General features: G+C 36.4%; 1 protein-coding gene and 1 pseudogene across 1 annotated transcript in view; both read right to left on the reverse strand.

Annotated features, from left to right (window-relative positions):
* PSPC1 (paraspeckle component 1) overlaps positions 1–22,323 on the reverse strand; it is a 49,312-nt gene that overhangs the window by 21,570 nt on the left and 5,419 nt on the right. The window contains exons 3-6 of the mRNA XM_018056523.1: positions 14,841–14,936; positions 10,533–10,729; positions 5,956–6,040; positions 2,343–2,448 (exon numbers count right to left, since the gene is read on the reverse strand). Of these exons, the coding sequence (XP_017912012.1) occupies positions 2,343–2,448; positions 5,956–6,040; positions 10,533–10,729; positions 14,841–14,936 (484 nt within the window). The remainder of the gene's footprint in view (positions 1–2,342; positions 2,449–5,955; positions 6,041–10,532; positions 10,730–14,840; positions 14,937–22,323) is intronic.
* Positions 19,708–20,029, reverse strand: LOC102172912 (annotated as a pseudogene).

A 22,323-nucleotide genomic window follows, 5' to 3' on the forward strand; every position in this document is an offset into this window, starting at 1 on the left:
TTCTCAGCTTTATGGTAGGGTGGTATAAAAATGGGTGGAGGTTCCAGGCTTCCTTTGCAGACCTTTACTCCACCCAAATTAATCTTATGATGCTTCAAATATGTAAAACATTCTTTTGGTAACTATTTAAAACTCTATGTTAAAATATTTAATCATCTAACTTTTCTGACAGCATAATCTTGTGAAACAATAAATGAGCTACTTCTGAAATTCCACTAAACCTGCCATACTTTTAAATATCTAATTTATTTATTCTCAAAGTTCCCTGGCTATTACATCTTACCCACCATTAAAATAAATTTGAAACATTCCAATGTTTTAAGTATTTGCAGGATTTCAACTTTAAACTGTAGCAAGATTTCTAAATAGTTTTTGCATTAGAAGTCAAAACTATCTGTCCTTCATTAATTATGCCTACCACTTGGACATATTAAAAAATATTGATGTACATTTTTAAAAACTGTGAAATTTCAAAGAATCAGAGTTTGTAATCAAGCTTTCGATGTAGCCAACTTAAGTTTAACAGAACATAGTAATCATTTCTTTCTGGTCCCTAAATGACTTAAATCATTAGACACAGCTACATATTTGCTCCAAGGACATAAAGTTTACGCCAGAAAAATATTAAGAAAGCTAATCCCACCAGCTTAACTATAGACAAGCACTTTAGAAAGTGATATACTGAGGTACACAGAAGAACTAGGAAGAATTTCCTAGTTATCAATGGAATGAAATAAAAATTCTCTAAGAAATGTATCACATGTACTTCTATATTTTAAGATTAAAACACTTTACTACTTTTCAAAATATACGCATTTGGGAAAATTTTTAAATTCCACATTGTTTTACCACTGTAAAATATTCTCACATTGATAAATCCAACAAATTTACATTAAAATTTAACAGTGAAAAAGAAGACCACAATTTTAAAATGTCACTATGTAAGTATTATGTACCCAGGAGGAAAAGAGTATTGCAATAAAGCTAGAAATTACTATTAAAAAAAAAAAAAAAAAAAAAACAATGCTCAAAAAATTTACTCAACTAATTTGGTAATGGGATTTAAAAATCTATTAACTTTTAGTGTGATTATAAATAACAAAAAATTTTCTAACTGAATTTAAATGAAAATGTAATTTTCATTCAAAGGATATTTACTTGATGGAAGGCAAAATAAGAAGTTCTTGATTACCATTCTACTTAGGATTTACTTTGCTCTATTCATTTTAATTTAAAAAGCTTTAAAATTTTTCAGGGACAGAGACAGTCAGGAAAAAAAAGGCACCGGTGATTTCAATTAATACGTTTAGCCTCAGAAACTTACTTAAGAATCATGGCTTTAAAACAGAGAAAAAAATATTGGTAAGTATTTTTTAGAGTCAGTTGTTAAGCTGTCATTCATCTAAGGTGAACAACGAGACTCTGTTATCATTCAGAACCTGTGGGTTATAACACATTTGAAGTATCCTTTTTTACCCTACCATTTTGACTCCCTAAAACAAAAACCTAAGTCAGATAAAGTCTCTAAAACTAACTTCCAGTTTGTAAGAAACTCGGGCATAAAGAAACTTGTTGAACATCACTGCCAGGATATAACCAACAAAATCCAGGATGTGAAATATTCTTTATGAGGGGCTGTTTCTTTAAAAATAAAAACAGTAAGGAAACAATCAAAAACAAAAAAAGAAAACCTACAGACTAAAAAATAATGGATTCATCAACCTATTTGAAGAAACCAAATTATTTTTTTAAAAGATTGAAGACTTGGACAAATTGGGGCTTTTACTACTTAATATTAAGTAACTGACAACTTGTAAGGTATGATAAAGAATTTTTTTTAAGAATCCTTATCTTTTATAGGTCCACAGTCATATAAAATTACATGAAGTCAAGGTTTTCATACAAAAAATTTCAGGATTACTTAAAGATGAAAAAGATCAGCCAAGTACTAATAACTGTTATGGCTGACTAATAAGCATATACTACTCTACTTTTCTATATATCTAAAATCTTCCAAACTAAAGAACTGACATCAATTAATGGTGAATATCAGTCAAGTGGCAATGACAGGATTTATCAAGATTCCTAGTTTAGCAGCAATTAAAAAAATAGTGAAATGAAGCAAAATTTAATATCCATTTCATAGAGCATGATTATCTTCAGAAACTAATTTTGGTTTACTACCTGTAAGAGGTTAAGAGACTTGTTAGTTTATCATAAACATGATGATTCAGAAAGATTAGAAAATACAGTACTATATAAGGCAGTATCTAAAGAATTCTAAGTATACATCATCCACCTGACAATATAAAATCACTTTAGTTAACTAGTACTTTACTTACATTTTCCATATAGTTTGGCTTAAAGCCCTCCTGCTGTCGCCTCAGCTCCTCCTGTTCTCTGTGTCGGATCATTTCCTCTTCACGACGACGGTGCTCTTCCTCATGCCTAAGAGATTTGTAAATAAAACCTCAGAGTGTAACATATAAGCCATAACCAGATATCTTATTTCAGGTAAAATAAAATCATTTATGTGTATCATGTATTTATACATTATGCCAGTCTCTGATAATGAGTGACTTAATCAAATTTATCTTCCTTCTATTTTGTTATAACCTCTAATAAATCAAACAAACCAATGAAATGGTAATTGTCCAGGGTAAATTTTAAAAAAAGTAAAATAACAGCATCCTAGTTATATGCTTACAGTCAAAAAAAATCCAGCCTCCAAAAGCTCAAAGTGAAGTGAAAGTGGAGTCGCTCAGTCATGTCCGACTCTGCAACCCATGGACTGTAGCCCACCAAGCTCCTCCCTCCATGGGATTCTCCAGGCAAGAATACTGGAGTGGGTTGCCATTTCCTTCTCCAAAAGCTCAAACCAGTACTCTATTATGGAACAAAGAAAAAGCCTGGAATTCACCAATGGCAAAGCAGTTAGTACCAACCATTGCAAATTACCACACTGCGGAGACAAAAATCCTACTATGTACAGAAGGAAGCCTTCACAAGCCCCCTCTCCCTCACTGCATCAACCCACTGAGGAAATCTCCTGGGAGCAGGTATCTATGTACCACCTATTTTTGTAAATTTTGGAACAATCATTCACTCACTGTGGCTACCTCTGGGTTAGAACACTGTTAAATAGTTGAGACAGAGACCATATGACCTGGAAAGCCTAAAATATTTAAGAAGGAGCCCTTTCCCAGAAAAAGTCTGCCAACCTCTGCCCCAAAGGTATATTCAAGCATGGAACAACAAAAATACAATATGTATGTGAAGGATTACTATTAAATAATAATTAGTTGTAATATGATCAAGAGGGAAACCCATAAAATATTAATATTATTGAAAATATTATCTCAAAATATTGAAATATATTGAAAATATAATAATATTTAAGATATCATGCTACTGCACACTTAAAAGACTACAGTATAATATAAAGGTGACTCTTTATTGAGGTATTCTCTTGATTGTGGTAGCCTGGAACCAAACCCATACTAACTCTTTAGTATGCCTGTATTACTGCAGTATTCATTCCTTGGTAATTTTCTCTCAGGTTCCTTTCCCATTTGTTATTTGGATTCTACTTCTAACAACTAAGGAAGAGCTGTCCATTCTCCTCCATTTATTTACTTATTTGTTAAATTACTTTTATCAGCACAGACTCATGGGTATTTGACCTCAGTAAATATCATTTGACAAATGTAAAACCTATCATTTCTTATTTTGTTGTTGAAATTGTTCCAACTTTGGCCTTTAGGAGCGTCTTCAGTTTAGCTCCTGTGTTCTTTCAACAGGCCTGAGCTTAGTTCAAGGACTTCCCTTCACTCTGGCACAACATCAGTCAACTTAGACTTTTTAATACTGGAATCAGCCACTTTTCCAAAAAGCCCTGTTTCCTTTTATTGGAGAATGGTATTCAGAAACAAAAATTTGGGCATTATTCCCAAGGCATCACTGCTTCTGAGTAGACAGAGCTAGGAAATATATATACACATATGAACCCACATATATACACACATCTGTATTTTTGTATCCCTAGACAAAACGGCACTCAGTTCACACTGATACTGATCCCCACTGAACATGACAGAATTCATTTTCATTTTAGCCTTTCTGCCTTCTTTCTTTCTCCAACAATGAGAAAGCTCAGGTCATATTTACCTAATTTATTCATTTAAGAAAGTATATACATTATTTTCAATAAAGTCTTGATCAAAAAGGGAAAAAAGTAGTTTCAGAATTGCAAACCTATATCTTCTATATATTTTTTCATTATGGTTTGTCACAGGATACTGAATATAGTTCCCTGCACTATTCAGTAGGACCCTATTGTTTGTTTATTCTATACATGATAGTTTGCATCCCACACTGCTTACTTTTAATTACTTATTATTTCAGCATAAGTATAGGGCACTAATTTTAAAAGCCTAGCTGTAAAGGATAAATGTAAAAGGAGAAAGCTAGATTCAGAAAGGTTTATTTTAGAAGAGAGGAGGTTTCCTTTTATTTGGACAAGTAGAGACTTAAACACAATTACATAAAACAGTAAAAAGCAGTAAGAAAGAAACTGAGGACATCCCTAGTGGTAAAGAATCTGCTTGCCAATGCAGGGCACACGGGTTCAATCCCTGGTTTGGAATGATTCCACATGCCACAGAGCAACTGAGCCCACGTGCCACAACTACTGAGCCCGCACGCTAGAGCCTGTGCCCCACAACAAGAAAAGGCACAACAACGAGAAAAACGTGCACCGCAACTAGAAACTAGCCTCTTCTCTCTGCAACTTGAGAAAGCCCAAAGGCAGCAACAAAGACCCCAGTGTAGCAATCAATCAATAAATAAATAAAAACTGTTTAAAAAAAAAAGAAAGACATTGAAAACTGCCCCTCGGGAAAGGAGTTAATTGGGGAGTTTCTTTTACAACAGTGGTTTCCTAACTTTAGAATGCCTGAGTCACCTGGAGGGTTTATCACAACACAGGTGAGTCAGCTTATGACTCAACAGTACTGAGGCTAAGATGCTGATGCTGCCTGCCAAGTACTATAAATTGAGAGTAAGTAGGTTAGAGTAAAATCAGAGTAGTCCTAATACAGAAACACACATACATTGATATCATCAGGTACAAAGTTGGAAAAAATATACTATATGAACTACTATCTACCTCCAGACCCTGAGGACACTTCAAACTCATTAACAGTTTTTCACTTTCTTTTATTTCCCATGATCACCTTACTTCCCATCACAGCACTCAGTACTTTAACAGCACTTTCAAAACAAAATTTTAAGTTTGCTTTAATCTATCATAGCCGTGCTTACAATTCCTAATTAAGACTGTTGAAACATGTAAGAGTAATATTTATCTTATATTTTACAATTAAATCTTGCAGATGCAAGAAAAATTGTTACTTTTTCTTTCCACATCTGGATCAACTACTGCCTTAAACTTCCTTTCTTAACCTAAAAGATTTTAAGTTGCCTGTCACAGTTGTCTATCATGCACTGAGATCTCTGATGCTCATACCATTTTTACCGTGAATTCCACCGCCAGATATCTTTTTTAAATAAATTATCAGAAGAACAAAAATGCATAATGGCATTCAGACAGGTCTTAAACACATGGAAAAATCAAAACTAAGAATGCAAAATATATGCATCTATAGAAAAATAGTTCAGTAAATCACAGTCCATTTTTACAGTAAATTATATGAAATAATGCCTAGCCCTCTAAGTTCACAGTGTCTGTGAAGTGTCCACAACTGGCTAGAATCATATTAATAGAATAATGAATTATGGGAGATTGTTAGTAATCCCGTAACTGTAGTAAAAAATGGACAATTCTGTTATTAATATTAAATACAACTTGTCAATAACAGACACTGGAGTTTTATTAATAACATATGCAATAAAAGCTACATATATTCACATATACATTATAATGATGTTCTTTACCTCAGCTGTATTTGCTTTCGTTTTTGTAGCTCTTGGTTTCTGAGTTCTTCCAAACGTCTGAGTTCCTCTTGACGCCTCATTAAATCTACAAAATATTGACTACAGATTAATATTTTTAGCTTCTTCTTCTGTATTTTTACATCTATAAGCATACAGGTTCTCCACGACTGGCAATATATGTAGTAACTTATTTATACTCATGCACCTAGCTTCTCTTTTTAAAGTCTTATTGCATCATTCTACAATGAAAGATTATAAGCTGTGTAATGAACCAGATATCATTTCTGGGCCTATTTCTTCAGGTATATGAAGAAAATAAAATCTACCCTTATGCTAAAAAATTAAAATAGGTAGTAACTGCTTTAACACAGGGTCTGGAACATACTAAAAATAGAATGAACAATAGCTACATTTTCATTTATACAGTTTTGAGCAAATTACAATTTTTTTCAGCAGCAAGCTTGAAGCCCAAAATGATGCCTTGGGAAACATCAGCAGAGGGCACATTTAGCATCAGACCAGAAACAGTAGGAAAAATGGGATAGGACACAGCATAAAACCCCAAAACATCCCTCTCAACACTATCAGCACGTTTCCTCCTGCATCAAATCAGCATCACATGAAAAAAAGAGGGGACAGTTCCTGAAAGGGGAAAAAGGGCTGAACACTGATGTGAACAAGCCCACTTTAAACAGGACGAGCATTCCCACTGTCACCAACCCATGTCACATATCAAGAACAAGGCTTTCAGAGTGAAGCAACGCAATGAAAGATGCCCATTTGAGAAGCAGTGGATAAACTTCCCAAGTGTTAAAATATCTTTGTACTATCCTACCAAATTATACATGCATGCATGCACTAATAAAAATATTTTAAAATATATATAAGTACTCCATATAACAATTATTGGCTTTCTTTTTTCTATAACCATGTTATCTCAAATTTCTAAAATGAACATAAATTATCTTAAACATTTCTTAATAAAATACTATATTCAGAATTCTTATAATACTAACGGTTCAAGTTAAAATCCCACAGGCAAATAACTCTAACATCTTAACTATAACAACATAGGCATCATAATTATAAAAAGGTAATATTATCCTCCCTGAAGGTTAAAAAAGATTGAATTATGAATTAATTATGTGCACAAAAAAAGATCCAGACAGATTATAAGGCTCTAGTCATCCAGGCATGATATCTCAGTATTCCAAAGCTCCTCCCAAAATGCCACATCCCAGACCTGGATGTTCAGTCTCAACTGAGAAACTAAAAAAACAAAAATTTAAAAAAAAAATTGGGGGACTCTGCTCAAGGAAAGTCTGCTTTGGTATATGCACCAGGAACCAGGTGATTCAGATAACATGCTAGTTGAAAAAAACATTTAGCTATCTAAAAAACATGACAACAATGATCTTCAAACATTTTTACCATTAACTGTCAACCTTACTAGCTCATTAGAACTGCTCAAGTGCCTTTTAACCACAGATTAATTAAACCAAAATCTCCTGGGATGTGAACCAGCTACGAGTTTTTTCTTTTTTGAAGCTCCCTAGATGACTTCATTGTCCAACCAACATTGAGAGCCCATAATTGTCATATAATTTCTATAGCTGGTTAGACTGGTAAAGACTAAAAATATACAGTCTATTTATATTCCTAAGGGGAAATGCTTCAATAAGACAAAACATGGGAAATATCTTACTACCATTAACTAAGAAAGTCAATACAGTGTATCCTGTAACAATTTTATTACTGGTTTTCTAGGTTTGCTGCTCTTAAAACAGCAACATATATAGCAATAAATGTAAAAATATGTACTATATTTTCTTCTATGAAAAGGAGTTAAGAAAAGAGCATGAATATTTCCTGAAAACTGGATCACCTGTTAAGAAAGCTGCTTTGCCCTCTCAGATCATGCTTCCTCATCACAACAGGGTACAAAAATTAGCTCAAAGGATCTGACAATCAAATTATCTGATAAGCAGACTATCTAATACGAAGCAGGAGCACGATCAACTTAAAACAACATTTTGTATCTTCCAATTAATTCCTTTTAAGTTGCTAATACCCAAAGTTTCTGAAATTTCACAAGAAGTTAAATATATTTGTATACTGCCATGATAATGTACTTCTGGACGAAAGTATTACCCAAAAAATATGTAATCTGAGGTGTTTTTTATCCTTTAATCCAGTAAATAACACAGGAATTTTTCTTAAAAAAAAAAATAATAATAATAATCCAGGAGGCTTCCCTGGTTGTCCAGTGGTAAAGAATCCACCTGCCAATGCAGTGGACACAGCTGTTCAAACCCCACTCCAAGAAGATACCACATGCCATGGAGCAACTAAGCGCTTGCACCACAACTTCTCAGCCTAGAACCCACTAGCCACAACTAATGAGCGCCTGTGAGCCACAACTACTAAAGCCTGTGTGCCCTGGAGCCCATGATGCACAACTAGAGAAGCCAACACAATGAGAAGCCCACACACCAGAACAAAGAGCAGCCCCTGCTCACCGACACTAGAGAAAGCCTACATGCAGCAAGACACAACACAACCAAAAGGAAGTATTTTTGTAAAAGATTATAAATATAAATAAAATAACGAATATTAAAAATAACAGGCAAGAAGAGTTACTGACTGGAGGAGGGAGAGAAGATGGGAGATGGTAGAGCTGAGGAGTCATCAGCAATAGGAAACAGGGCAAGCTGCAATTTCACTCACGCTTGATGCTGATGGAACACACATCTTTGGAAGCTTGCAACTTGAAGATTCCTATTGAGAGGACTTACCGTATATCTTTAAACATACTAGTATATTGTATGAATGAGTTAAATTTTATTAGAAAAAGAGTGACTTTACAGAAACATTAGGTTTAGGGTACCAAAGAAACCAAAAATATCTGACTAGTTTCTGTCGTTTGCTGAGCTGGATTTTAACTTACTTGGCACAAGCAGTTATTCAGTGACTTGACTGAAACTGCTTCAAAAACATGTACTAATTGTGTTGGTCACTCAGTCATGTCCAACTCTTTGCGACCCCATGGAATGGGGTCCATGGAATTCTCCAGACCAGAATACTGGAGTGGGTTGCCATTTCCTTCTCCAAAACATGTAATGAACAGGCTAAAAAAAGCTAACATGGATTTTATACTAAAGAAAATGAGAATCTACCATATAAAGATTTGCAGATGAATGCTGAGCAAATGGCTGATTCATGTCAATGTATGGCAAAAACCACTACAATACTGTAAAGTAATTAGCCTCCAATTAAAATAAATACATAAATAAAAGAAAATACTGGCTCTAGTACAAATACTAGTTTAGAGGAAGGCAAGATTAGATGACATAAAGTCCAATAAGAAAGCCTCTGCCAACTTCCCTGGTGGTCCAGTGGTTGAGACTCTGTGCTCTCAACGCAGGGTGCACAGGTTCAATCCCTGGTCAGGGAACTAAGATCCGAAATGCTGTACAGAAAAAAAAAGACTAGTTGAGTCAGTAAAATTCATAAAGAATAAAAACAATTTATATATATAAAAAAGAAAGAAGGTTGCCATAGAAACCAGGCAGCTATCTGTAGCACCTTCATCTCTGACGGGCAGCCAAGAGAAGGTAGATAAAGGTTCTGTTGTTATTGTTGCAGTCATTAAGTCGTGTCCAGCTCTTTTGTGATCCCGTGGACTATAGCCCACCAGGCTCCTCTGTCCATGGGATTTCCCAGGCAAGCATACTGGTGTAGGTTGCCATTTCCTCCTCCAGGGGAGATAAAGGTTTAATGAAACATTAAATTTAAAAAAAAAAGGCAAAAAATTTAAAAGCAAAATAGAAAGCAATTAGACGCTTTAAAGAAACGCAAAATTCTGGGCAATTCCCTGGTGGTTCAGTGGTTAGGACTGCACACTTCTATTCCATGAGCACAGGTTCAATCCCTGGTCAGGAAGCTAAGATCCTGCAAACTGCACAGCACAGCCAAAAAAAAAATTTTAAGGAAAAAAAAAATAAAAATTATGGAAAATGGAAAAGTGATAGGAAGAATCAGAAAAAATTACATGGAGAATTAACAGAAAAGAACAAAGAGGAAAGAGAATATAAGCAGGCATAATAAGAAACCTAGAAACAAGGCTGGGAAAAAGGAAGTTTCTGATATATACTTAAGCAGCTTGTCACATTAAGTATCTGACCAGTAAATATTAATAAATGTATGTTATGCGTAACACCTGTTATGAGGGCTCTTAAAAAGTCAGTTAACAACAAAAAATCACACACAAAAAAATTCAGTTAGCTCTGTCTCAAGTGTTTAAAGTGTTCTTGCCAAATACTAAGAATTTAGTCTTCCTAAATTCCCATATCCATCAGCAAACCTGAATCTTTTTCATCTCCGCCAAGGAACATCCATCTGTAATCTTTTGACACGTAGTAAGAATCTTAAATAGTCAGCTTTTTTAATAATTTATTTTTTCATAAGGAAGTTCTCTCAGAAGAGCAAAAATTTTGTTTCTAGTATTTTGAGTTTGAACTGTCTTGAAACTCTTAACTAGCTACTTCAATAGTAACGGTTATCAATGAGAAACGTACCTTGCCGCATGAGCATCAGCTGGTGCTCATGCCGGGCGGCTTCCATCTCCGCCTCCAGTTTCTCTTTGGCTTCTCGGATGTTTCTGTCAACCTGCTCACGCTGCTGCTTCTCCATTTCATCCAGAGCCTTCCATCGAGATGCATACTCAAATTCAAATGTCCCAGGCTGAGCAAAACGTGGTGGTTGTTCTCTTTCCCTAAGTTTACATGAAAAGACATACAGAAACATATGTTTAAAAACTAAAACAACACATAAGAACTACAAGCATTACCATTAACTAAGCTCATATAGTGTTCATGGCACTGTCTGACAAGTAACTTCCAAGAAATACTTCACAGCAATGTTGTCAAGCACTTTAACAAGCCTAAGTTTAAGAAACTGCCCAAAGATGCCCAACTAATTAATAAGCAATAGAACCAGGATTCAAACCAAGACAACCAGATACTACAACCTGCACTCCCCAAATTACCACCTGCAATAAGGCCTTTCTGGTTTTCAATCAACAATTTTATATAAGGCAGTCTGTAACATATGAAGCAAATGTCCCCTAAGTTAATGGTCTGAAGTCAGATTTTTCTAAAAGTAATAACTTTTAGGGACAGTGATAAAGCAGAAACAGTTTGTTGAGTGTTATATGCCAGGTTAATTGGCTACACCAAATAATACAGGCCTAATTTACTTCAATTTGTATTATACTTGTTTGCCTTGCTAGACTATAAACTCAATGAGCACATGAAATTCCTGTAAACCACTATACCTAAGTACCTAGCACATACCTAGCACATTGTACACATTTAGTATTTATTTCTTAAATGAATGAATATATGACGGGGGAAAAAATCTCTTAAATGAAGACCTATGAATGTACCCAACATTCAAAGAATTTCAATTATTCAAAAGTACTTTTATAAGAACACAATTCTCACCCACCAATAAAACTACTGATGCCTTGTAATCATAAATTTTATTTGGGGATGGGGAAGGGAAGATGGTGGATGGGACAAAGTTGGGAGATAAAGGAGGAGGTTTTCACAGAAGGAAAACGTAGTGACAAGAAACAGCTTCAAAGATATTCAGGGGGTAGATAAAATCAAAGTTAACCATGATCAAGGGATTCTAGGCCTAAAAACAGACTTGGATCTTTTTTCTTTTTAAAGCACTGACTGGAAAAGGGAAAGGAATAGAGATCCACCACCCACTAATTTTTCTGAAAGAACTGTTTATTAGCAGTTCCTAAGTCAGGTGTTGACTACAGTAATAAATATAAAAACTTCATTTTCTCCCAAAAGAAACACTATTGAAACAATATGGATTTGGGGCACCAGAGCTGAAGTTGAATCTTGACTCTTAAGTTTCATGAATATTCCCTTCAGAGCATAACTCTTTAGCAGTAAAGTTTAAAATACTATGAGATCATGTAATGTTTGCTGGAATAATTCAGTTAAATAAACAAGTTTGGTTTGGGTTTTTTTTTCAATAAAACAAGTACAATCTATAAATTCTACTTCTTGTAACACCCTTATAATTCCAGTTCTCTAATTCCTGAATGCAAAAGGATGTTCTACTTAGAATCTGTAAATAAGCTATAACCAGAAGTCAAATGAATAGGAAATTAAATGTAAGCCATTTGAGAAACAGCATTTAAGAGAAATTTACATGGTTGAGTTACAACTGATTACTACCAATCCCTTGCTTCTAGGACGCATTCTGCTGGATGTCCCTCCCACTTCAGGGACTGCTCCCACTCAGTCTCTGTTGATTCCTTTTGACCTTTCCAACTTCTGTCAAATGAGCATTCAGGAGTTTGACATTCTTTTCCATCACATTGGTAACTTGAGCCCAAACAGCACATCTGAATTCCAGACACAAATCCAACTACCTTGACAACAGATCCCAAAACAAGGTTCCTGATCCTCCTCCCCCAAATCTACTCCTCCAGGTTCTCCATGTCAGTCACTAGCAAGTCCCTACTTCCCAGTTATTTGGGCCAAAAACCTCATCATCACTCTTTTAACTCTCTTTCTCCCACATCTCCATATCCATCAGCAAAATCCAATCTATTTTCAAACCACATTCAGAATCTGACCACTTCTGGTCATCACCACTGTAACCACTTCCTGTCAGCAGGATCCTAAACTTACCTCCCCAATCCCACCAGTGGCTCTTTATAATCTAAACAGAGCAGCTACAAAGCTGCTTTAAATTTAAAATTAAATCACTATCCTGCTTCTTCCTTTCACATGAATCACAGAAGCCAAAGCTAGTTCAATAGCCCACAAGCCCCATAGTCTGCACTCCTCCCACTACGTCCTAACTCCCCTGATCGCCACAAGGTTCCCCATACTCACCCTGGTCCAGTTCACCTGGCCTCCTCACTGCACCTGCACCATGTCAGTCCTCCCCCAAAGCCTGCAGAGCCGTACCCTTCAGCTGACTGAGATCCCTATCCCATCCGGTGCCCTCCCCCACCAGCCCCTTCCCCCCACCCCCGCTTTCAAGTTGTGAATCAAATACTACCCTCACAAAAGCTTCCTTAACCATCTGTATAAAAAGAGGCATATTCTTCTGCTCCCCTACACCCACTTCTCCCTGTCTTTCTGCCACCTTTATTTTATTGTTTACCCCCTGCTTCCCAAGGGCTTCCGTGATAGCTCAGTTGGTGAAGAATCTGCCTGCAATGCCAGAGACCTTGGCTCAATTCCTGGGTTGGGAAGATCTGCTGCAGAAGGGATAGGCTACCCATTCCTCCATATAGCAAGAATTTCTGGTTTATTCTGTTCATTGATACATCTCCAACACCAGTTAAAAATAAGCACCCAGGGACTTCCCTGGCGATCCAGTATTTAAGAATCTGTCCTGCAATGCAGGGGACGTGGGTTCAATCTCTGGTCGGGAAACTAAGATCCCAAATGTCGTGAAGTTACTAAAGCCCTCAAGTCACAACTACAGAGTCTGTGTGCCACAACAAAAGCCAAATCAATCAATAAAAAAGCACCCACATTTGTCATTTAAATCAACTACAAGGGGAAAACCAGTCTACACTAAAATATCAAAGAGTGCTATTAAAACATGTGTAAAATGTTATTTTGAACACAAACTATCAAATCTTATAATCATAACCATTTTTTGGTCAGGATGAAGAGAAATACTTTTATGCATACACCAATGAGTATAAATCGGTATAATATTTTGGGAGAACCATCTACCAGAATTAATCACCATTAAATATGCATACTCTTTGACCTTAGCATCATACCTCACTTTAGTGGTTTTAAATGGTATTTCTCACTACTTAGTATATTTATTAAAACATTAATCTTTGGTTCAGTATTTATTGTGTAGCCCTGCCACTAGAAATGTAAGCACCATGAGGGCAAAAACAGTTCTAAGTTGCACTGGCAGCATCTAGGACAGTGCCTGGCACAAAGGCGTTCCAATATTTAGATTCATGCATGCAAATATTACAGTGTTTTTTGTTTTTCAGTCACACCACACAGCATGTGAGATCTTAGTTCTCTGACAGGGATCAAACCAGTGCTCCTTGCTTTGGAAGCACAGTCTTAACTAATGGGATCACCAGGGAAGTTCACTACAGTCTTACTATAATAAACAACTGAGTAGTTAAGAACAACACAATGTATTCACACAGTCAGCTTACATAAAAATATCTGAACCACACTGAATGAAAAGTACTTGTTAAAAGGTTATTTTTCTTTTTCATCTTTAAGAATTCTTTGAAGAAGGAAATGGCAACCCACTCCAGTATTCCTGCCTGGAAAAATCCCACAAACAGAGGAGCCTGACTGTCTGTAGTTCATGAGGTTGCAAAGAGTAGAACACGACTGACAGAGCATGCATACAAACACACAATTTTGAAGAATAATTCTTACCCTTTCCCAAGTTATTTAACTAGAACCATCTTTCTACTCTTGCCAAAGTCTCCTCTTAATTCATAATACACCTGTAGCATAGTCAATACAGAAACTTTTGTATCTAAAATTCACTGTTTCTCTGGCATAGGTACTACAGACAGTATACTCTTATGGAACCCAACCATGCCCCAGTTATAAAAGTTGAACTTTTTGAAGTCAAGTTAACCTTTTACCAAGATACACAAGAAAACTAGCATTCCATGTAAACCAGCCCACTCTATTGACCAGATTGTTACTGGCTAACAATTGTTACTAGCTAACAAGACTAAGTAGAACACCTTATAATCCAACAATATTCAATAACAAATGTAAAGTAATAAATACCCCTGAAAGCACATTCTAAATTTATCAGAATTTATCTTATTAAGATCTTACTTATGATACTGCTGAGTTTTCTGCATTAGTTTCTCTGGCAAACCATCTTCATCATCAAACTGTTCCATGGGCTCCACAATGACCGGACGAGGGGTCCTGGATAGGTAAAAAGCATTAGTAAGAATTAAAACAGTACCTAGAACTAAAATCTTCCTAGAAATCTTTTATAATAATTCCAAAATACAAACTTGGAAAATTTATCTGAGAAAAAAAGTCTCAGAAAATATCACACATACACATAAAATCAGTCAATAAACACTGGCGCACCAACACAGGTGAACATCTAAGTCAAAGATGAGTGCTTATTTTTAGAGCATGGAGTCTATTCGAGACCACAGAAAAAAACATCAACATAGACCTGCCTGACCACTGCAGTTAACTTCTACAAAGAGCAACGCAGAGGAGCAAGTATCCAACTCGCCTGTGTGTCTCATCCACACACATACCCGGACCCCCATCCCCTCCATGGCCTCAAACTCCCAACTTCACCCAGCTCCTAACCTTCCACTGCCCAACTAGTCTCAAAAGGAAAAGTCTTTCTAAAACCTAAAATATATCAGCCTAAAAGATGTCAGTCAAGCAAAAGGGAAGGGGGTGTAGAAGTGAAGTGAAGTTGCTCAGTAGTGTCTGACTCTTTGCGACCCCATGGACTTTAGCCCACCAGGCTCCTCCATTCATGGGATTCTCCAGGCAAGAGTACTGGAGTGGGTTGCCATTTCCTTCTCCAGGGGATCTTCCCGACCCCGGGATCGAACCCAGGTCTCCCACATTATAGGGAGACGCTTTACCATCTGAACCACCAGAGAAGTCCAAGGGGGTGTAGAGGGACAGCCAAAAGCAACACAATCAAGGAAGAAATGGGGTGTGGGGACAAGAGTAGATGATGAAAGAGTTGACCTGGAAACCCTCCTTCTGTATTGTTTTCCTAAGGAAGGGAAGGCTCACTGAGGAAAGACAAGAGAAGTAAGTGGAGGAGATGACATACTAATACTAAAGTTTCCTTGCTATCAGTCTCTCAGCATGAAAGCAAGTCTGAAAAATGAACATAGATGCTTTAAAGAGAAAAAAAATCATGGCTAACTTCTGAGGTGTTAACAGAGGAGCTAGAGAGGTGAAGGAGCTTTCAGGGTTCAAAATATTTCCCTTTATAAATAAAGACCCAGAGATTAACAGAGACTAAATCCTTCTCTATATGGAAAGTAAAGCTATAAAATGGTCACATAAAAAGTTATTCCTGAGCTAGTGAGACATTTGAGAGAAAAAAAGAATCACAAGCATGTGTGGAATACCTTAGAGTAAATAAAAACAATGCAATTAGAAACCTCAGGTAAAGTGAGTGGAAACCCAAAAGAAAAAGAACTTACAGGCCTCATTCTCCAGTCTGAGACCTCATGTCCAATACATAAAAACAGAAATGTAATAAAGAATGAGTAAATAGACCCTCAGAGAGTTCACACGACTCAATGAAGTTTGAGAAAGCAGCTGAGAACTCCTGAACCCACCCAGCCCACAGGAGGATGTGGTACTTCTAAGAGGACCCAAAAGGGCCCAAGGACAAAAGGAAGACACATCATATGAACCACTTACTCCCTGGAAGCTGAGGCAGGACCACAAACATTCAAAGAGTAATAGAGCCAGGTAAGAACTACACCTGAGTAACTGTAATTGTACACCTGAGTAAGTGTTATAATTATACAATTCCAACTTCAGGGACTTCCCTGGAGGTCCAGTGGTTAAGACTCTGTGCTCCCAACACACTGGGGGAAGGGTTCAACCCCTGGTTAGGGAACTAAGATCCTAGATACTCCAAGGCTTGGCCAAGAAAAAAAATTCAATTTCAACATAAATGTGGCCACTAGATACTTTCCTACAAGTTCTCTGGCAGAGAACTTGACAAACACATACAAATGTTATATATTTACATCTTGCTTCCACTATTCCATTTCTCAAGAGATATATGAGTAAGTAAGAATCACCCACAACCATTCATCATATTAAGACCATGCATGTTGCACACAAGGGACATCTTTAAGGGACTGTGTCTTGTTTTATTGGGATACGTGCTAAAATGTGAACATTTATGGCTTCATTGTATGCACCACTCTTGTGTCCAACCCACCTTGTTTATTTAAGTTTTAAACTTAACGTAAGGACTCAAAGTTCTCACTACTGAGCACCTAGGTTCAATCTCTGATCAGAGAACCAAGATTCCACACCCCACAAGACTTGGGCAATGTGGCAAAATAAAGAAAGAAGGAAAATCTAACTTAAATTTTGTCTACAGGACTTTCCTGGTGGCTCAGTAAGTAAAGAATCTGCCTGCCAATGCAGGAGACACAGGTTCGAGCCCTGATCCAGGAAGACCCTACAGGCCCTGGAGCAACTGAGCCAATGCACCACAACTACTGAGCCTGTTCTAGAGCCAGGGAGCTGCAACTACTGAAGCCCAAAGTGCATCACCACTAGAGAAAAGCCCATGCAGCAACAAAGACCCAGCAGAGCCAAATAAGTAATTTTTAAAAATTTTGTTTATACATGTAATTACTTAATTTACTCCTTCTACAAACATAGGTAAATATTATATACAAAAAAAGACTGACAACCATGTGTTAAATCTGGAATTGTTGATACCTTTTCCTTCTCACGTTGCCCCTAAGTTAATCATTACTTTGACTGTAAAACTGATAAATGTTCAAGTGTGAAAAATTTTAAATATAGTAATTTTTATGTAACCAAGTAAGACCCAGGACTTCTCTGGTGGTCCAGTGGCTAATACTCAGCATTCACAATGCAGGGTCCCGGGGTTCAATCCCTGTTCAGGAAACTAAATCCCACATGCCACAACTAAGACCTGGTGCAGCCAAATAAATAAATAGATAACTTTTTTTTTTAAGTATAAAATACATTGATAGGCAACGGAAAAAATTTTAATATTCAATTAGGATTAAATTCTGACATTCAATATTAAATAAAAATATTGGGTAAGCGTTGTTTCCTCAGTGTGACAATTACACTGCAGCTCTGCAAGAGAATATTCAAAGGATATACATGCCAAGTACTGTAATTCAGTACTGTACTCTGCAGCCAACTCAACTGAATTGGCAAATAAAAAAGAAAAAAAAAAAGTATGTATTTCCCATAGTGAAAAAGCTATGGCAAAATGCTAACAATTAGTGAAGATAAAGGTAACATTTACACTAACATTAAAGGATTCTTTAAAGGGAAAATATCTTTCTCTAAATTGAAATTAAAAGACACATTTTCCTGTTTCTAAGGAAACAACTCCCACAGCATTGTTAGGGTATAATTCGGAAAACAGTAAGAACAGACCACTACATCTTCATTTAAGTTAACCTGCAATGATCTTTAAAACAACAAAAAAGTGAAAGAAAAATTCAAAAAGTGAGCACTTTTCATTATCATTATGCCTCCTCAATTTATGTGAGTTCTAAGCATCAGCACTTCTGCTGCTCTAGATATGATTCTAAAGTTTAAAGATGTGGGCATACCATTATAATCATAAATTTTTAATTTTCCCTTTTTATCATTTTTCTGCCTCGTTAGTAATTTCAAAACAGCATAGATATATAACTTATACATACTTTTTCAACTATGTGTTAAGCATTATACATACTGTATACAAAGCTGTTTATCTAAAGCCATGTATAGTATACAACATTTTATGACAATTTAAAGATATTTTCAAGAGAAATCTTGATTATAAAAGATGTCTACATTCAGAAACAAAATCCCTGTAATATCACATTTATAAATCACTTGTATTAACTAAGATATCTGAGATTCAGTTAGTCAATAAATCTGATCACCTAACAGGTTCCAAGACTAGTTGGAGCTAGGGATCCAAGGATAAACAAAACAATCCCTGCAAGTCTTCTAAAAATTGCCCCCGCCCTTAAATGAGAAAATAAAAGGATCATTTTAGAGCCAAGAAAAAATCACACTGTCAGAAGGAATAAGAGGAGCCACTTTAGATAAGGCAGTCAGGAAAACCCTCTCTATAAATCAACACTTCAGCTAAGATCAAGTATTCAAACAGCAGGGAGGACATCTGGAGCTCCATGAGAAGCTTTAACAACAAAAGACCTAAGCAAGGAAAATCTACAGAAAGTAGAAACCACTCCACCTGTGGCATACTTTAAGAAGCAGGGAATGTGGCATCAGACTGAACTCCACCATTTATTAGCTGTGAAATCTTAACAAGTTACTTAACATCTCTGAGTCAATTTTATTATCTGAAAAATGGGACAAATAATAACCAGTTCTCCAGAAATCCAAGAGATCGTGATTATGAAATAAGACAGATAAAATGTTCAATACCTTGCCCATTCCCTCTAAGTGTTGTGTGTTAAGTGTTAGTCACTCAGTAATGTCCGACTCTTTGTGATCCCAGGGACTGTAGCCAGCCAGGCTCCTCTGTCCATGGAATTCTCCAGGCAAGAATACTGAACCAGGAGAAGGAAATGGCAACCCACTCGTTTTCTTGCCTGGAAAATCCCATGGACAGAGGAGCCTGGTGAGCTACAGTCCATAGGGTCGCAAAGAGCCGGACATGACTGAGAGACTTCACTTTCACTTAAAATCATTGCAGACAGTGACTGCAGCCATGAAATCTAAAAAATTTTTTTAAAAACAAAAATAATAAAAAGAAGAATACTGAAGCGGATCACCATTTCCTTCTCCAGGAGATTTTCCCAATCCAGGGATTGAATCCTCTTGCATTGCAGGTGGATTCTTTACCATCTGAGCCACCAACCAGGGAAGCCCTCAAAACTGTATATAAATTATTTTTTATATAAAACATTTAATTGATTGGTCTTTGGGGGGAATCTGATGCATCACCAATGTATTACAACTGGACCACTAATCTTGTAGCTTCATCAACATTAAATGGTACATTCTCATGACATGGCTGAGAAAACTGTTTCTGCAGCAGCTCAAAGCAAAGGCCTTTTGAGAAGTCTGTATGTTCCTTTTGTTTATCTACAAAAGCTTTATTCACGGTTAACTTTTTCGGCATTCACAATGTTTATATTCTTAAAGATTAGTGGTAACAGGTTTTACTTTATTTTTAACCTTAAAGCTTTTTTAGCTAGTTAGATGGAATACATTCCTGGACTTCTGCTCTTTTAGTTTGTTCTTGGCCATCATCAGACCTCCAAGATCCCTGTGCAGCTGCTCAAGTTCCAGGTGATGACATCTGCATGTCATTTATGAATTATTCTAAAAGCTACCTGTTAAGAAATACTTTGGCCACCTGATGTGAATGGCTGACTCACTGGAAAAGACCCTGATGCTAGGAAAGACTGAAAGCAAAAGAAGAGGGCGGCAGAGGATGAGACGGTTGTATGGCATCACCAACTCAATGGACGTTAATCTGAGCAAACTCTAGGAATTAGTGAAGGACAAGGAAGCCTGGCATGCTGCAGTCCACGGAGTCACAAAGAGTCTGACACGACTTAAGTGACTGAACAAGAAGAAATAGTTAAATATTTATCAGTTACCGACTATGACTTTAACAAACAGCAATTAATCAAAGCTTACAGCAGAAAACATATACTAATTACATGCTTTGCCTACTGCTTTAGGACTTGCTTTCCTTTACTCTTTCTATTGCAAACTTACTAAGAATCCAGGAAATATCAGAATACAAGTGTCAGGATTATAGTGTTAAACGAGACAAAGTCCCTACCTCAGGGGAGCTTACATTCTAGGTAGAGAATGCAACCTTAAGTGCTATGAAGAAAAGTTAAGTTGGAGAGTAAAGCATTAGGCTATTTTAACGTAAAACAGTCAGCTTTCTTTAGGAGATAACATCTTACCGAAATGTGAGAGCAAGATCTGTGATGACGGGGAAAGAGAGCATCTCTCTAAAGCAAAGGGAATGGGAACAAGACCAAAATCTCTGAGAGAACAAGCTGGCAGAGCTGTAAAATGTCTGCTCTGCAAGAGCTTCAGCACAAATGCTTAACTGTCAAAAACAAACTGAAAAATGCTTCACAAGTCACCAAACTAAGCTCCTTGGAGATAGAAAACAATTTTTCTACACTGTCTTTGTATCCAATTCCCCAAACCCTAAATATTTGAATGATTCCAATCAATAGCTTAAGTGCCAGAGCTAAAAGAAATCCATTCAATAATCAACTTAGGAACTTTTACAAATTCAGTCTGAAGACTAAGAATGCACATTGAGAACTTTCTTGTGGGCAAACTGAAAAGAAAGCCATGTTAATATGGCAACAGGTTTAATGACCACTATAATTACTTTAAAATATTTTTAAGTAAATGGACAAACACATCACATTCATGGATTGGAAAAGTGCTGATACTGTGAAGATGTTAATGTTCCCCAGAATGATCTGTAGATTCAAAACAATTTCAACCAAAAGCCCAACAGAACTTTTTAAATTGACAAGCTGATTTTAAAATCAGTAAGGATATACAAAGAAATGATAATAACCAGAACAATTAAAAAAAAAAGAATAAAGCTGGATGCTACTATCTGACTTCAAAGTCTAGGGTAAGGTAATTAAGAAGTACAGTAACAGCATAATAGACATACCAATCAACGAAACAGGAAAGAGAGCAGATTTTTTTCCAGTTATTTGATAAAGGTAAAAGGTAACAAAGGCAAAATCATAACCTTCTCAATTAATGGTGCCAGAACATTAAAGTAATGAACTGCTATCTCACCTCACACTCAAAACGTATCACAGGTTTAAACAAAAAGCTATAAAATTTCTCAAGAAAATATGAGAAAGCTTTGCTACCTTAGGAAAGGCAAAGATTTCATACACAATAATTCCAAGGAACAAACCAAGAAAGAAAATAAATTGATAAACTGGACTTCACAAAATAGAACAACTTCTGGTTTGAAAAACACGATTAAAAAAAATTAAAAGGACTTCCTGGTGCTCCAGTGGCTAAGACTCTGCGCTCCCAATGCAGGGGACCTGGGTTCGATCCCTGGACACTCCGACATGCCGCAACTAAAAATCTTGCCATATGGCAACTAAACATTCTACATGCCCCAGTTAAGATGGCAGATTCTGTTTGCCGCAACCAAGACCAGGTGCAGCCAAATAAATCCATTAAATAAATTATCTTTTTTAAAAAATTAAAAAGCAAGCCACAGACGGGGATGAAATAGTGTTAATACAGGCCTAGACCCAGAATTGTCAAAAAAACATTAAGACAAACCAGCCAATTAAAAAACAGGCAAGGAACTTCTCTGGTGGTCCAGTGGATATGACTCTGTACTCCCAATGCACGGGGGCCAGGGTTTGACCCCTGGTCAGGGAACTAGATCCCACATGCCACAACTAAGCTGCGGTGAAGCCAAATAAATTTTGTTTTTAAGGCAAAAATATCAACAGACATTTCACAAAAAGACACATATCCAAAAAGCACATGAAAAGATACTTATCATCAGTTGTTAAGAAAACAATATTTAAACCACAAAGAG

This window comes from Capra hircus, chromosome 12 (assembly GCF_001704415.2).
Source record: "Capra hircus breed San Clemente chromosome 12, ASM170441v1, whole genome shotgun sequence".
In the NCBI taxonomy this organism is placed as follows: Eukaryota; Metazoa; Chordata; class Mammalia; order Artiodactyla; family Bovidae; genus Capra; species Capra hircus.